A 16,704-nucleotide genomic window follows, 5' to 3' on the forward strand; every position below is an offset into this window, starting at 1 on the left:
ATGGAATGAAGTGCGCCATCTTGGTGAACAGGTCCACAACCACCAGTACCGCCGTCTTCCCCCTGGAGCTGGGCAGGTCAGTAACGAAGTCCAGAGCTACCCTCTCCCACGGTTGCTGTGGCGTTTCCAGCGGTTCCAACAGCCCCGCTGGCTTCTGGTGTACTGGCTTGAACCTCTGACAAGTGTCACACCTGGCGACGTAATCCGCTACCTCTCCACGCATCCGGGGCCACCAAAAGTCTCTTGCCACCAGTTCTATTGTCTTCTCCTTACCGAAGTGGCCCGCACTGGGGGCGTCGTGCAACTGCTGCAGAACCTTTGCGCGAAGCTCGTCGCTTGGCACGTAGAGGGCACCTTTGCGAGTTAGCAGCCCGTCGCGTAGTTGGAACTCTTCGCCACTCTGCACACCTCTGCGCAATTCCTCCATCTTGGACTGTGCGAACTGATCCACTTGCAACGCGCGTCGCACCGCGTCCAGATCTACTGTGGCGGCAGCGCACGACCACGCCTGCGGTGCGAAAATGTGCTTGGCTGCTACAGGCGCCGCTTCATCGAGATATTGCGGTTTCCTGGATAGCGCATCGGCTATAACGTTGGAATCTCCTGGGACGTACTCTATCCGAAAGTCGAAATCCGCGAAGAATTCCGCCCAGCGCATGTGCCTCTGGCTTTGGAGCTTCGCCGTGCGCCAATACTCTAGGTTCTTGTGATCCGTGCGGACCTGTACTGTGTGCTTGGCTCCTATGAGGAAGTGTCGCCACGCTTTGAAAGCTGCGTGAATGGCTAACAGCTCCCTGTCCCATATGGTGTAGTTTTGCTCCGCTTTGCTGAGCTTTCTGGAGTAAAAGGCACCGGGTCTCCAGTTTCCATGTGGATCTTCTTGCAGGAGTACGGCTCCAACCGCTCTGTCTGACGCGTCGGTCTCTAGTCGTATGGGCTTGCCTGGATTCACGTGCAGCAGCTGCTCCTCGGAGGCGAAAAGGCTTTTAAGCTTCTGAAAAGAGCGCTCCGCCTGTTCCGTCCACACGAACCTCTTTTTCTTGGAACTGAGAGTGTCCGTGATCGCTGCCGTCTCCTTTGCAAAACCTCTGATGAATTTGCGGTAGAAGTTGGCGAAGCCGATGAATCTTTGGACTTCCTTCCGATTGCGAGGGCTCTTCCAGTCCAACACCGCGCGGACCTTGGCGCTGTCCATGGCCAGCCCCTTGTCGGACAGCTTGTAGCCTAGGAAATCCACGTCCGTCACATCAAACTGGCACTTCTCTAACTTGGCGTAGAGCTTGTTCTCCCGTAGTCTCTGCAGGACTTCCTTTACGTCCTTCTCATGGGCCTCCTCCGTTTCCGAAAAGATCAGGATGTCGTCGAGGAAACACACGCATTTCTTGTAGAGAAGTCCCGCTAGCACGTGATGCATAAATGCTTGGAAGACGTGAGATCCATTTTGGAGACCAAATGGCATAACTCTGTATTCGTACGTGCCCAGAGGCGTGAACATGGCCGTCTTCCACTCATCGCCCTCCCGGATGCGTATGAGGTTATACGCTCCACGCAGATCCAATTTGGTGAAGATCTTCCCCTTCCTTACGGTTGCCAGGAGATCATCTATCTTGGGCATGGGGAAGGCCTTGGGTTTGGTCTTACTGTTTATGAATCGATAGTCCACAATGAGTCTTTTCTGGGGCGTGTCTTTCTTCTTTACAAAGAAAACAGGACTGCCCCCCACCGCTTTCGATTCTCGGATGAATCCGCGCTTCAAATTGTGCTCTATGAACTCCCTGAGTTCTTGCATCTCGTCCTCAGACATGGAATACAGCTTTGCAGTCGGCAACTGCGCCCCTGGCACCAGGTCGATGGCACAATCATAAGGCCTGTGGGGCGGCAACTGGTCAGCTTCCTTCTCGCAGAAAACCTCCAGGAACCCCTCGTACTTGCGGGGTACTGCCTGCACCATGCCAAGTTGCAACTGCTGCTCAGCTCCCTCCTCCTGGCTGGACTGGATGCAATGTTGAGCACAGTACGATGAGCAAAAGGTGATCTGCCGTTGGTACCACGCTACAGCAGGACTGTGTCTCTCCAGCCAACTCATGCCTAATACTATAGGCGTGTCTGAAAGGCGGGTGACATTGAAGCTGATGACTTCTCGATGATTTCCAATCCTCATCACCATGGGAGGCGTCTGTTGCACAACTTGTCCTCCTAGCAATTTCCTGCCATCCACCGTGACTACGTTCAGAGGTGTTGTCGCTGGCAGAAGCGCTATGCGATGCTGCTTGACAAAGTGCGTCCCCACAAAATCTGCGTTGCTCCCAGAATCAATCGTGATGGGGACTTCCAGGGTGGTTCCATTCGGCAACTGAAGTGTTGCAGTGAGCTGCACCGCTGGCTTGGGTGGTAAAGGGTCTGTGCATTGCAAAAGCGCTGGGGACTGCTCTACAGATTCGCCTGGCTGAGCCCCAGCAGCTCTGCTTCCAGCCAGGCACTGTCGTTTCCCTGAGGTTGCTCTGCTTGCATCATTTCTGCTGCAACAGTTGCTAAAGCTGCAGTGTGTTTCTGCAGCCTCTGGGGACACTCATTCGCCATGTGCTGTGCACTGTCGCAAATGTAACACTTCCTGGTCCCTCTAGGAGGCTTTGCCTTCACTGCACCGGAAGCTGGGGCTCTGGCTGTTGCTTGAGCCTTAGCACCACCAAGTTCCATGGGCTCCTCCCCCTGCCTTCCCAGTGGCGAAGGATGTGACTGACTGAACTCCCTGGGGATGAAAGAAGACGTCCTCGCTGGTGGACGCACCTGACGTTCTTCCTCAGTGTGCCAAGGACGTCCCTCGTGCCGTATCCCAATCGCCAAAGCCCTCTGCACAAGCTCCTCCAGGGTCTGGGGTCTGTCTCCCCTGGCAAGTTCATCCTTAATGGGACCGCTGAGCCCCTCCCAGAACAAATCCCTCACAGGTGCACAATCCTTCTCCCAGCTTAGCGCAGTCAGCAAAGCAAAAAATCTAGAATGGTACTGACGCACAGTGGCTTTGCCTTGCCGCAATCCAAAAATTTCCCTGCGTGCAAGATCCACATCTACAGTTGACTGGAAGCAGGCATCCATCGCTTTAATGAATTCATCTGCATCGCGGCGGGCAGGGCCATCTTCACGCCACAAATTGCGCAACCAGTCTCTGGCCGGCCCATGCAAGTGAGAAACAATAAACCCCACTTTCTCCTCCTCATCTTTAAAGTCATGACGAAGCAAGTGCAATGCATACAAAACGTCTGCTCTGAAACTGGGGTAGTGCTTCAGGTTCCCATCGAAGTGGGTGACTAGGCTGCCCCCCCTCCGTCCAAGTCCAATCCCCTCTGATCTGGACCCTGGGAACCCTTCCCTGCTTGCACGTTCCCACCTTGTTTGCAGGTCCTGGCAGCGCTTCTCCATTTCGTCATGCTTCTTCTGAGACGCAAGGACTGCAGCAGTGAGTTCGGAAACTGTAGTTCGCAGCGCTGTCAACTGCTCCTCCGCAGTCATGGCTGTCACCGTTCGTGAGCTTTGCAAAAAAAAAAATTTTGCGTTCTCTGGAGGGGACTTTCTGTCAGAGCCACCCTGGGTCCCAGCTCACAAGAGACCAAAGTCCAGTCCAAGCTATATACAAAAGGTTTTATTGAAGATCATTGTCCTCATTACATCCAAACTCCGTGGCTCCGCATCTGTTACCCTTAGATGTTAGAAGTCCCCTCTGAGTCCGTCCCTCCCCTGCACCAATTTAAGAGGCTTGTACTGCTCCACCTTTTCCTCTCTTTCCTTTTCCGCAGGGTCTTCCTGCCCCCCTGTCTTCCCTCTTTCCGGGACTCCCCAGAGGCTGAGTCTTCTCCCGCCTGCTCCCCCCTCCTTCGTGCTTTGGCACCAGGCTCCTCCTCAGAGCTCTCCTCATTTCCGCGCGCCTCTATATTTGAACTTGGCGCGCGTACGTTGCCTCTGACCTTCCTTTCTACAGTTACGCTGCTCTCGGTACTACACTCCTCCCTTTCAGGCAGGACGTCTTGCTCCGAACTCCTCCCCCTTCCTCCTTCCTGTCCTGCTCTTTCTGACACACTGGCAACTCCCCCCCCTCTACTCCGTTCCGACGGGGGAGCTGGTCCCGCTTTGCCACTCCCACTGGGGATTCCCTCTTCGTTCCCCTCTCTCTGACTGATTCCCTCTCTATTGCCCCTTGGCCTGACCAGGGGGGCTCCCTTCTGGGAATCCTCTGATTCGCTAGACGGACTTTGGGACAACCTCGGCTCGTTGTCGTCCTCTTCCTCCTCGCCCTCGCTCTCTGTCTCCTCTCTCCCTAAAACCCTGACAACAAGTTTCCAGTTAGGCACGGAACTTCTGTTATTAGGTATGGGTAAGTACCTACATGCTAGGCCCCCAAAAAACAATAAGGCTTTTTAAGTGTGCAATCCATTTCAGTGTTTGACTAGAACGCTCAAGCAGTCCAATCTCCCATCTCTCTCAAAGCCTCCCTACTCCCTCTATAAGTTTGCCTGAAATAAATGGTGTGTTTTGAGACTAATTTGGCCTAGACCCTTGATTCCTCACTCCCACACTCCCTTTCAATTGTCCTACTTTACAAGAAAGAAAAAATCCTTGCCATAGGGCAGGGTTGGGGAACCTTCTTCAGACCAAGGGTCGCATTCCCTTGTGGTCAACCTTCCAGGGACCCCACATCCAGTGGCGTAGCGTGGGGGGTGCAGGGGGGGCCAGCCGCACCGGGCGCAACATCTGGGGTTAGGGCAAATCCACGGGTTAGGGGGCGCAAATCCACGGGTTAGGGGGCGCAAATTACTTGCCTTGCCCCGGGTGCTGACAACCCACGCTACGCCACTGCCCACATCTTTGGTCGATGAGACCAGAGGCAAAAGTGGGCAGAGCAACTAATGTGGGAGGACTTCCCTTTGTACAGCAGGCTAGTTTCTTTACACTCAAACACCCCTCTCTAGCCTTCATCCGGGCCAACAAGAAGCATCATCAGAATTCAGGGGCGCTTTCCTTCCAGATGAAAACATTCAAGGAGAGTGCAAAGAAGGGGTGGCACGTTTGTGGGTGCCTCAGGAGGGTGTGTGATCTGGGAGACTCCTGAGGGTCAAAGAGAGGGGCCTGGAAGGTTGTACCTGGCCCCTAGGCCTGAGGTTGCGCATCTCTGCCAAAGGGACTGGGGTTGGGGAGACAAGAAGCAAAATGCTTTTGCTTCTTGGGGAAGGAGTATCAGGGAGGGTAGGGAAGCTAGCCAGGTCACAGGTCAGGTGTTGCAGCCCCTTTTCAAGTTTGGCCCAACCATACTCAAAATGACGTTGATCAAACTGAACAGAAGGGGGGATACATTTTTGAGAGGGTTGCATATTTTAAATATTTGCCACATCTTGATTTTAATGTTATTGTGGATAAACTGATTCTATTTGTTGTCTCTCCAAAGTTTAGTATGGAAAGTAGCTTCCTCAAAATTCAGTGAAATTGTCTGGCCATCCTCTGTTTTAATAGGAAGCTGTCGTATAAAGTTATGGCTTACGGACATTTCTTAAAATTGTTTAAAAATATTTTCCTTCCCAAATAGTACAAGCATGATCCCGAAAGCATTTGTGCTGTTAATCATGCTTTAATTTTTATATTTTATTAAAGGTTAAACAACATAATTCTAAAGCACAAAACGAAGATTAATTGAACTGTAATCTCCATGAGCTAGATGTTGAAAACACATGTTAAAATACCCTAATACACCATGTTGTCTTTGATTAACCACTAACATGATGAAATCCCAACAATGTATCCTTTCTAGTATTATTTGCATTGGCAAGCATTCCTGGTGTATATATCTATCCCCCTTACAGGCCTAATCTACATGCATTTTATCACAAAAGCAAGCAAGAACTAAATTGCAGTGGCTGAAAGCTCTGTATCGGGCACATTCAACTGCTTATTTCCAGCAATACCACAGTTATCTCAAATTGCTAGCAACACAAAAGTAACTGCAGCTTAATTTGAGCAAGGATGCAACGGGGGCTAATCCTCTTCACACTTACAGTGTCTGGACACTTACAAATGTTCCAGCAGCAGCTTCCATGATGTCTGATTGTTCAGAAATCCCCCTGGCACTGGGACTCCCTAACCATGCAGTGCAAATACTGCCCCCAAGAGCAGAATTATTGTGTGCAATTATTTGTGCAATCGAACTAGCAGCTAGAACATCAGAACCTGCTCCTAAAAGGATGTGTTCAACAAAACCATACCTTCTCTGATAGAGCTTCTTCCAACGTTGCTAGAGCCGTGTCTGTGTTACTGGAATCAGTCTGCAATGACTTCACTCTGTCTTTCAAATTGGTTAGCTGTTTGTCTTTATCCCTAAGTTGCTCCTGAAGATTTTCAATCTTTAAAACAAAGAATGCAAGGTTACTCAGTACTGATTATGAAAAGGAGGCTTTAGAATGGCAAGCTCTGTTGGCAAAAGTAGGCAATTCATGAACACTTGGTGTGTGTGGGGGGGTAAAATACAGCAAACACATTTCTGAAATGTTCATAGTCTGGAATCATTCAGTTCTGATTTTAACCTCTGTGAATCTCCAACAGCCAACAAAACAGAAAGATCTCAGTGCAAGGCAACCTCACTCAGTTCAACCCTTAATGTGAGTTTCCAACGTATGCTTGAAATTGATTTATTTTAGATTTGTTGAAGTGTTAGCATCAGTGCTTTTTTTTCAGGAGGTACTCAAGGCTACGCAGTCCTGGCACATCTTTTTTGCTGTTGTTAAAAAGTGTGGCACTTACTGTAACAACTTTATGGTGAGTACCGGCACCTATTTTTCTAGAAAAAAAGCAATGGTTAGCATGTTCCTAATAATATACACTTACTTTAGGATGCAGAGGTTTCTATACCTCTTTTGTCGTACCAAAACTTCCCTAAAAGGGGAGTAGGATGGTTCATGGCAGAACTTCTGTTAGGCACTAGATGCTGCTACAAGGGTGTATGGCAGCATATCGGAGCACCCAGGAATCAAGGGTACAATGAGAACTAGCTTTTCCATGGTTCCAGGGGAGCTAGATGGTACCGCATATGTCATATTTAATCACTATTTAACTATGAAGCTGCTGCTGCTGATAACATACTTTTAAATATCCTTATTGTGCAGACCTTCCACCCAATTCAAATAGTGGAGATCTGCATTCTGCATCATGCCTTGGTACTGTGTTCAAGAGAAGACCCAAATAGGATTTTCATTTCAGTAATGGGGGGTTTAAAATATGATTTGTTGCAGCAGCAAACATCCAACACAGCACTGCAACTCATTCAGCGCAGAGCTGTTGCATCGTTGCACGGAAGGAAAATGCAAGTGCTTGAGATGAGTGATTAATACCTTTCAGGAGGGTGTTTCTGGTAACCCTTTGCAGCATGTTAATTAGGTAGAGGGCAAGCCTTCAGCTGCTGCTTCCTCTATCATTGTAACAATCACAGAAAATGAAATGGAGATGACAGCTGACCTAAGGATGCCGCTAGTGTAAAGCCAGCATATGATTTGGTCCTCTGTAATTCACACTCAACAGCAGGCTCTTAAGAGGAAAGAATCTTTGGCATGAATCAGGTCAAGTAAGTATGAAATGGCATATCTCAAACAAATCATGCCCTCTTTATATTGTGCAACTTGAGAGCAATGGAAATAATTAGCATTCCTTTTCACCGTGGGTATCACTGACTGGCTTTGAGTGAATATATTTCCTGAACTCTCCTCACCTTATCCCTTTCCAGCATGACCCCAGTTATTCAAGTGGTGTAGCTTGCAGTTATGCAATGCTTAAGCATCACTAAAACAAATGGAGCTTGCCACGTGGCCAACAGAATTGTGCTGTAAGGCATCAGTCTCTGTTGGCATATGGCAGTGCTCTGTATACAGTTATGCAAGGAGAAACGTATGCCGCAGCAGCTAAAGTAACATCCTATCTTTGCCCAAGTGCCTTTTAAAAGCTAAACAAACAAATAAAGCAGGGACCACTGCTACCCTGGGTTATAGAGGGGAACAGACTAATCCTGTGCATGTTGTGTGAGAAGGTGGAATGGCTCTGCCTGGGAAAGGATCTGTCCACAGTAATGCTTTAATTTATGTGTTTCATCTTATGCAGAAAAAAGGGAATACATGCTAAAGAGCTAAGAACTGGTTGTTGTTTTTCTAGTGCACATTATACCACCAAATAGAACACTTAAATTAAAAAATGAATAAATTCTCCAGTAGCACCTTAGAGACCAACTAAGTTTGTTCTGGGTATACCAGAACAAACCTAGTTGGTCTCTAAGGTGTTACTGGAGAATTTTTTAATATATTTTTTTTATTTTGTCTGCATCAGACCAACACGGCTACCTACCTGAATCTAGAAACAGAACACTTGTTAGTGTTCAGAAGAGGGTAGACCATGTTCATTTCCTTTCTGCACTAATAGCGGTTCTAACAACTACCTCATGACACCCTGTGGAATACTAGAGCCACTGCACATTTTACATCCAGTAAGCTGTACTCTTAAAATGATGGGGACAAGACAACCAAAAAGAATGAACTGAAAACATGCAATTAGAAGTGAGAGCTTGGACATGCTCTTTCGTTACGATTCTATTATGCTATGTACACCAGAAATATTAATTTGAAACGTTATTCCCCTCTGTCATTTGCTTATTTCAATACATTTACATCTCCTTTCTCTTAGAGACGTTTTTAAACATGACACAAAATTTATCCAAGACAACAGGTCTAAAAATGTTTTTCGCAGATGTAAAGGGCATATGCTGCAAAGTATAGGGATCTCCACCAATTCATAAATACCTTTAGACATGAAGCTCTGCTCATAGCTTGAAGATAGCAGAAAAGGGATGTTACTGCTGGTGTAAAACCCTGATAGCTTCATAACAGCAGCTTTGGTTGGAGGGGCAGCAAGATTCGGGTACAGTAACTGAGAACTTTGAGCTCATATATTTCAATAAAAATATAACAGATGACATTTCTTCTCCACCTTTCCCTTTCACACCCAAGAAGATCTTCCTGTTGCTTTTTGATTCATAGAAATACATGCAAAATTGGCACATATTAACAGGTGAGTGGCTGGCATTGGAATCTTCCATGCTGCTGGCCTCCCATCAGCCACATCACTGTGCATACTGGGAGGGGTGAGGTGGTGAGGTCAGTGCGGCGCAAGCACAGCAAATATCTGCTGCTCTGTTTGCACCACACCAGATTCTCACTGCCTCTCCCCTCTCTCCTGGCTTGGGGAGGCTCCCTCTCGGAAATCCTGGCAAGCCACTACCAGCCAGCATGGACAATACTGAACTACATGGACCAATGGTCTGATTCAGTATGGCAGCTTCCTTTAGAGGAGGTAGAAAGAAAAGGCTATCCAGAGTTGGAGTAACCTGTCCTGGAGTGACCCACGGAGAACAGGCAGACTGAATACCAGGGAGTCTGGGCAGGATAAATGGCCTTAAAAGGTTCTATTTCCTTAGGGAGGGGTTCCCTAAATAAAAGGGGAAGGCCAAATGTTGGGTGAGAAAGGAGGCATTTACAAAACAAAAGGTGTGTTTGTTAAGTGACCAGAGGTAGGAAGCTAAGATTTCCGCCACACAGCAGCTACATGTGAGCTTAAGGAGCAAAGTGTGTGCTGAGTGCAATACCGAGTAAGTCAGCTGTAAACAAAGCTTAAGGAGTTAAGAGTCACATTCAGGGTGCCAACGAAGGCCAAGCACCTTGGCAGCAGACAATTCTACGCACACTTTATTGAGAGTAACCTTAGTGATTCTCAGAGGATTTACTGCAAGGACCTCAAGGGCCCGTCTCTCCCTATATAAACCATCCCAGACTCTGTATAGATCTGAGGCCCTTCTTCATGTGCCTCCTCCACACGAGGTCTGGAGGGTGGCAACACGAGGACGGGGCTTTTCTGCAGTGGCTCCCCATTTGTGGAATGCTCTCCACTGGGAGGGTCACTTGGCACCTTCATTATACAGTGGTACCTCGAGTTACAAACGCCTCAGGTTAGAAAATACAAACTCTGCTAACCTGGAAGGGTTACCTCGAGTTGAGAACTTTGCCCCAGGATGAGAATGGAAATCGTGTGCCAGCGGCGCAGCGACAGCAAGAGGCCCCATTAGCAAAAGCACACCTCTAGTTAAGAACAGTTTCAAGTTAAGAACGGACCTCCGGAATGAATTAAGTTCGTAACTAGAGGCACCACTGTGTATTTTTAGGCACCACATAAAAATGTTCCTTATTAATCAGGCCTTTGGCTGATTAATATTCTACAGCCTTTTACATGGATTTGTGGGAAAGGGGGGTTATTGTTTTGGTGTTTTCGTTTTAACTATTTACTTGTACCTTGCATTTTATTCTGTGAATCGCCTTGAGATCTTGTGATGATGGGCAGTATAAATTTTTCAATAACAATAGTGATAATAGTAATGTGTGCAATTAAATAAGTTAATTTGAAATTATCATAACTAATCTATTAGTATTTAAGTGAAACTATGCAAACTATTTCACAAGTTGGTTACATAGAAATAGGGTACTGTTACTTGCTTTGTTTACACAGACAGAGTCAAGGCATTTGGATTTAACCTTTGTGGTAAATAGATAAACTTTTAATAAATAACTGAAAAAGCAACAAAGTTTAAGATTTGCATGTATAGATGAAGGATATATTTTTTTTATTCAATAGCAGGTCTTTGAAAAAAGTTTAAATCCACACAAACACACATATTATATTATATTATATTATATTATATTATATTATATTATATTATATTATATTATATTATATTATATTATATTATATACCAGATAACAAGCAGCTGGCATTGGTGTTAATTTTATTTCTAACCAGCATGGAAGCAGCTGACAAGACCAGACAAGCTGAACACCATATGCATTGCTAACATGTAATCTCCACCTGCTTTGGTTGCAGTGCTGTTGCACCATTACCTATGAAAATGACTTCACATAATCCTTTGGTATTTCAATAAATAGGTATAATCACAGCATTTAAAACTGCCACTATATCTATTAAAAATCATTTAAAACTTTCACACGCAATCTTTTCAATTATGCATCCTGTCAATAAACTTTTACGTGCTAATCTTGTCACTTTTTTGGCGAAAGGTTCAGGAATGCTTCTTAAATATTCAAAGGATTTAACTAAATCTCACCTGCAGACAAGCTTTATGATCCTATAGAAGCTTAAGTACTAAAAGAAATAACCTTCATTATCGAGTTTTAAGACAAAACGGTGTTTTGGAATTTGCAGGTAATGATAAAATGACATTACAACCATTAATGGAAAGTACCTCTTAAGGATTTGTTTTAAAATACGATGAGAAAGAAAAAAAAACATTCAGAGGTTTATTTGCAGTATTTTTATGAAACCTTGGTAATATAAACACAGGTCAATGTTTTCAATATTGTTTTCACTTACACTGTATTTTTTAATAACTGAGAAAAAACTATGGTTTAAAAGAACGTTTTAATTCTAAAGTTGATTTTGGATGCCTTGACTTGGTTCTTCTCAGTGTCTAATTTCCTTTTCAGAAATTTGTATTAAAATAAAGCAAGTTGGAACAAAGTGAATCCAAAATGAGCTATGCTACAAATTAAAAGCAAAGCCTACGCAAAACAGAGCATGGAGTCCTAAAACCTCCTCAGTCCCATTTGTTTAAAAAGAACATTACCTCTCCCCCTCCCCAATTACATTGCAATGTGAAACATGAATACGAAAGTATTTTTTAAATTGTTAATGTAGAATAAAATATATGAAATATAATATTCTCCTCTCCTTTTCCAACATCCGTTTTTCCTTCTTCTGGAGCTGCAGTCTTGTGGTCCATAAGATAGGATTAATTGTATCACCTACAGGATACTCTCTCCCAAGGACAGGGAGTGAAGCCTGCACATAGAGAAGGATATCTGATCTCCTATGCCATCTTTGCCATTGAATACCTAGGTGGCTTTGGTGGCCCAGAGTGCCTATGCCCAGCTCAAGCTGATCATGCAGCCTCTTCTAGACCAGGATAGTCCACCTACATTAATCCATGCTCTGGTAACCTCTGGACTGGGCTATTGTAATGTAATGTGGGGCCAGACCCTCCAAGTGTTCCTATTCTCCAGGGATGTTCCAGATTTAGAGTTTCCCACTTTCTGATTTGATCCTGGAACATCCCACTTTCCCTTAGGATGTCCCTATTTTTGTTGGAGGGTATGGAGTTATCCGACCTGACTCATCCGAAGGCAATCCTGCATAGGGAAGGTTTTTAAAAATGTTTAATGTTTTTGTATATGTTGGAAGTTGCCCAGAGCGCTGGGGCAACCCAATAAGCTGCGTGGGGTATATAAATAGTAAAATTATCATTATGGAATGGGACGTCCCTATTTTCATCGGAGAAATGTTGGCAGGGATGACATGGATATTACAACTGCTGCTGAATGTGGTAGCTGGGGTATGAAAAGGGACTCCTGGTCGCCCACGTGTAGCAAAAATAAAAATTAAAATTAAAAGAGTTGCACTGACAGCCAGTGGTATTCTGGTCCTGATTCATGTGATGATAATATAAAGCCTTTAATGATTTGGGCCTCAAGTATCTTAAAGAATACCTGTTCCCATATCAGCCTTCCTGGCTGTTAAGACCTGTAAAGGAAGCCTTCTTGGTAGTCCCCTCAGAGAGAGCCATTTCTTACCTTGGGAAGAGAGGGTGTTGCGGGCTTCCCCCTCCCACACACGCGGGGGCTGGCCTTTCGCCCCCGCAAGAAGAGGGAATCCCCGGGCGTGACTTCGACCCAGCCCGCCAATCCACGGGCTGGGGAGGCGGGGCCTTGGCTATTTAAGGCCAGTCACGCCCGGGGACCGCCCTCTTTCCCCCCTTTCCAGCTGAGAGGTTTTTTCCCATCCCACCCACCCTTTAGGCTTAGCTAGCTATGACCTAGCTATGGACTTCGGTTGGTCGCCGCATGGGGCCTGGTAGGAATTTTTCCAATCTGGCACACTTCTTGCCAGTTGGTTTTTTTGCCTACCTCGTAGCAAATGTCACAACTTCTGCTGTCTTGGCGGTTAGGCATTGGCAGGGGGTTTATTGTTATGCAAATGAAGGGGGAAGGAAGCGCCATCACCTTCCCCCAATGAAAAAGGGGTAGTCCGGTAGAGGACTCGGGGGGGCGTTGCCTTGTCCGAAACCTAGGGAGGTAAGGGCCTCCGGCACGCCCCCGAGCGGTGACACCCATGGGATCCTAGTTGGCGTACTTCAACAGGATTCCCACGGCTTGTGGACAACCCTTCCCGGTCTCCATGCCGGGTAGTCGATAGGAGCCAATGCCTAAGGCCAATACCTTTCAATTCTGTAATCAATAAAGTTGTGGCCTTTTTATGCCCATTAACCTTAATATTGTGTCCGGTATCTTCATTTCACATGGGGGAGGGGATTTGCCACGCAACAAGATCTACGCTGCAGGGACCTGGAGAAGAGCTTATCTGGAGCGGCTTCAAAGCTTTGGAGTAGCCTCCCTTACTTCTACAGTATTTTCATTCATTCAACAGGTAAACATGCACCTCTTTGCCCTGGCTTGTGTGAAAGGGATGAAATGCATGGTATCATTTTATATCCACTTATACTGCCTGTTTTATATGTGATTGTTCTTAATGTAATGATGCTGCTTGGTTTTTATCAAATGTTTAATGTTAATTGGGATTTAAATACCTGTTGTTTGCTGCCCTGCAACCCCTGGGTGAAGGGGTGGACAACAAATACATTCAATAAAATAATTTTCTCAACTGTTTGTAATTTGAATGAATGCTTAACTAGCTTCGTTAAATAGATTTTATTCTCTACAGGAGAAAGACTATATAGCTCTGTTTTAGGATCTGGGATAAGTCTGTCAAGTACTTAGTGCATAAAATCTTATTTCAGTTCAGGAGTTTATAATAGATAATATTTGTGTAGGTCTCTGCTTTTACATAGGTGTGCTTTGGACACAAAGTTATTTTTTTAGAAAATAAATGTGAGGAATGAATATGTATCTAGGTTTCGCCTCCTAAAAGTAATATGAAAAAAAATGTAACGGACTGATAGACAGGCAGCACAGGAAACGTTTTTTTGCAAGCCATCACTGATCTACAGCCAGAAACATACAGATCTGTGTGCGGTCATCACATGTCAAGCAGACAGGAAAGTATTTAAAATACTACATTAACAGATTTTACGGTAACAATTTAAGGACGTGATCCAGTAACAGAAACTCTCAGCTACTTCCCCTGTCCTGGATCATTTTTCAGGATTAGAGACCTTGGCTTTAATGAACAAAATGTTTCCATTGCATACATAATTTGGTCCAACGTGACTTCTTAAGTCTAATGCATCTTATGAAAAAGAGGAAAAAGCTCTTAAAACACATTTAGCAGAGGAAACAAATGCATCTACAAAGACACTTTGTATTAATGGTGGGGAACCTTAGGTCATGGGGTGAAATGCGGACCTCCAGGTCCCTCTATCTGACCCTCAGATCTCTCCCCAGGCCACATCCCTCACTAGCCCTGCTTCTCACCCTCCATGTTTATGCCAGCTTGGAATGTCTCCTTGAACTGTAATCATGTCTCTTGCTTTTCTTGACGGACGCTAGGCAGGGTTGTGGGAGCGTGTATAGCAGGCCTAGGCAAATTCGGCCCTCCAGATGTTTTGGGGCTACAATTCCCATCATCCTTGACTACTGGTCCTGTTAGCTAATGATCATGGGAGTTGTAGTTCCAAACATCTGGAGGGCCGAGTTTGCCTATCCTATGCCTGGTGTATAGAAACTAGCCTCCCGTACAAAGGCAAATTTTATATTCATTGCTCCGCCCACTTTTCTCTCTGGCCCTGGCCACATGTGGCCCTTGGAAGGTTGCCCAGAAGGGAATGTGGCTCTTGGTTTCAAAAGGTTCCTCACCCCTGCTGTAAATGCTAGTGGCATGACAATGATACCAAAAATATGCATTTAAAATTATCATTTTCATTCAACATTTGTTTGGCTCCTAAGTGAGTGCTAGTTATTGCAATGGGAAGGGATGCAGAAATAGCACAGGTCTTGTTCGCTTGGCCTAATATGAAGGCAAGTGCTTGAAAAGGGAAACGGAACAAGGAGATAGCTAAGAAGCCCCAATGAAACCACTGCAACTAGCAGCATAGGTGGCAGAGCAGGTGTTCATACCAGTTCAAGAAAGGTTTTATGGAACAAAACAAATTTAGAGGAAGGGCTTGAAGGAATAAAGTCAGTCAATAACTTAGAGGGGAAAGAATGGGAGATGAGCACAGAGATGAAGTGGAAAGTAGGGCAAGAGAAGCAAAGCAGTAGGTTTGCATTTACAAAGCACAGAATGTGGTCTTGCGAAAAGGAGGAGAGAAATGAACAATGAGCCTGAAGACAAGATGCTAGATTTAGCTTCTATAAGACATAAAACACTTTTTTTACTGAAATCAGATTTATCAGGAGACTTGAATACAGGTAAGTAGAGTATATTTTTACATTTGATATTTAGATTTCGTCTATGTGCTATGTGTAGTATTTCTAATGCCACAAAATTACTCGTTATGTTGCTATGAGAGTAATTTCCCCCTAATTCTTTATTTCCTTCTACAATTACACATCTGCCTACATATCCTAACATAACAGCAGGCTTTAATGGGTACCTTCGCTTGCTTCCCTGACGTTTTCCACAATTTCCCTTCTTCCTACATGCCAAGGATTGATTAAGAAATTCTCAAAATCATGTGAATGGTCTACTTCTTCATCAGTGCAACGTTTACCACCTCACCTAAGTGCATATGTGGGTTTTCCAAATAGCGGATCACAAATAAGGAACACAAAGTCAGAGATTTTTGTTTTAACTATCTCTGACAGTTAGGTCTCAGTTGCTCAGTTATTTAAATATAGCCATTCAGAATGATGCAGCTTCATTTGGAATTAATTATGCATAACATATTATGCTCTGGTACAAAGTATCTATACATTTTTTCTAGTGATTAGTCTAAAGCTGAAGGGCTCATTGTATTGGGTGTCGATCCGATCCCATACTCCTTTCTATTTTCTAAGCATTTAGAGTCTGACAACAATGGTAGAAATCCAGAGGTTCTGGGAACAACAGACAGCTCTAGGTTTTGCATTCATGCACTATGGCTATTAAGAACATTGCTCCCCATATTTTGTTGGAAGCTGCCCTGAGTGGCTGGGGAAACCCAGCCAGATTGGCAGGGTATAAATAATAAATTATGTTTATGATTATGATCATTAGGTGGAGTGAAACAACCTCCTCAGATGTTGGGAATTGTGCCATTAGTCTCCTGGCTATTCCTCCACAGACCCTCAGTTATCCCCCTCTCTATTGGTAGACAGTGTTGTACATCCTACATGTGTTGTTTTAACCCACCTAAACAAACTTGCTGCTTCAGGTGCAGTGGGATATGCCAATCCATCACCACTGTCCAAACAAGTGTGCATGGCTGGCTTGGTGGGACAGCAGCACTTACCCGACCTCCCGACCGACCATTGAATAACTGGTGCTTACTGGGAGGGGCAGGGCAGCAGGGACATCTGCTACTTCCTAATTGGCACCTCCATTTTCCCTCTCTTAAACTGTCACTATAGTTATAAGTGATACTCAAGTTTTGTGTATAAGTGTGCTTGTTTTGTAACTGAATCCAGTCCT

The 16,704-nt window shown here is 45.2% G+C and overlaps 1 protein-coding gene across 13 annotated transcripts in view; it reads right to left on the reverse strand.

The window, feature by feature from the left end:
- ERC2 (ELKS/RAB6-interacting/CAST family member 2) overlaps positions 1-16,704 on the reverse strand; it is a 539,768-nt gene that overhangs the window by 310,909 nt on the left and 212,155 nt on the right. For all 13 annotated transcript variants that reach the window (XR_014153136.1, XR_014153137.1, XM_081848843.1 and 10 more), the window contains one exon: positions 6,246-6,383. Coding sequence is in view for 11 of the 13 variants with exons in the window: in XM_081848843.1 (XP_081704969.1) it covers positions 6,246-6,383 (138 nt within the window). In the remaining 2 variants the exon portion in view is untranslated. The remainder of the gene's footprint in view (positions 1-6,245; positions 6,384-16,704) is intronic.

This window comes from Podarcis erhardii (assembly GCF_964252035.2).
Source record: "Podarcis erhardii genome assembly, chromosome: 2".
Lineage (NCBI taxonomy): Eukaryota > Metazoa > Chordata > Lepidosauria > Squamata > Lacertidae > Podarcis > Podarcis erhardii.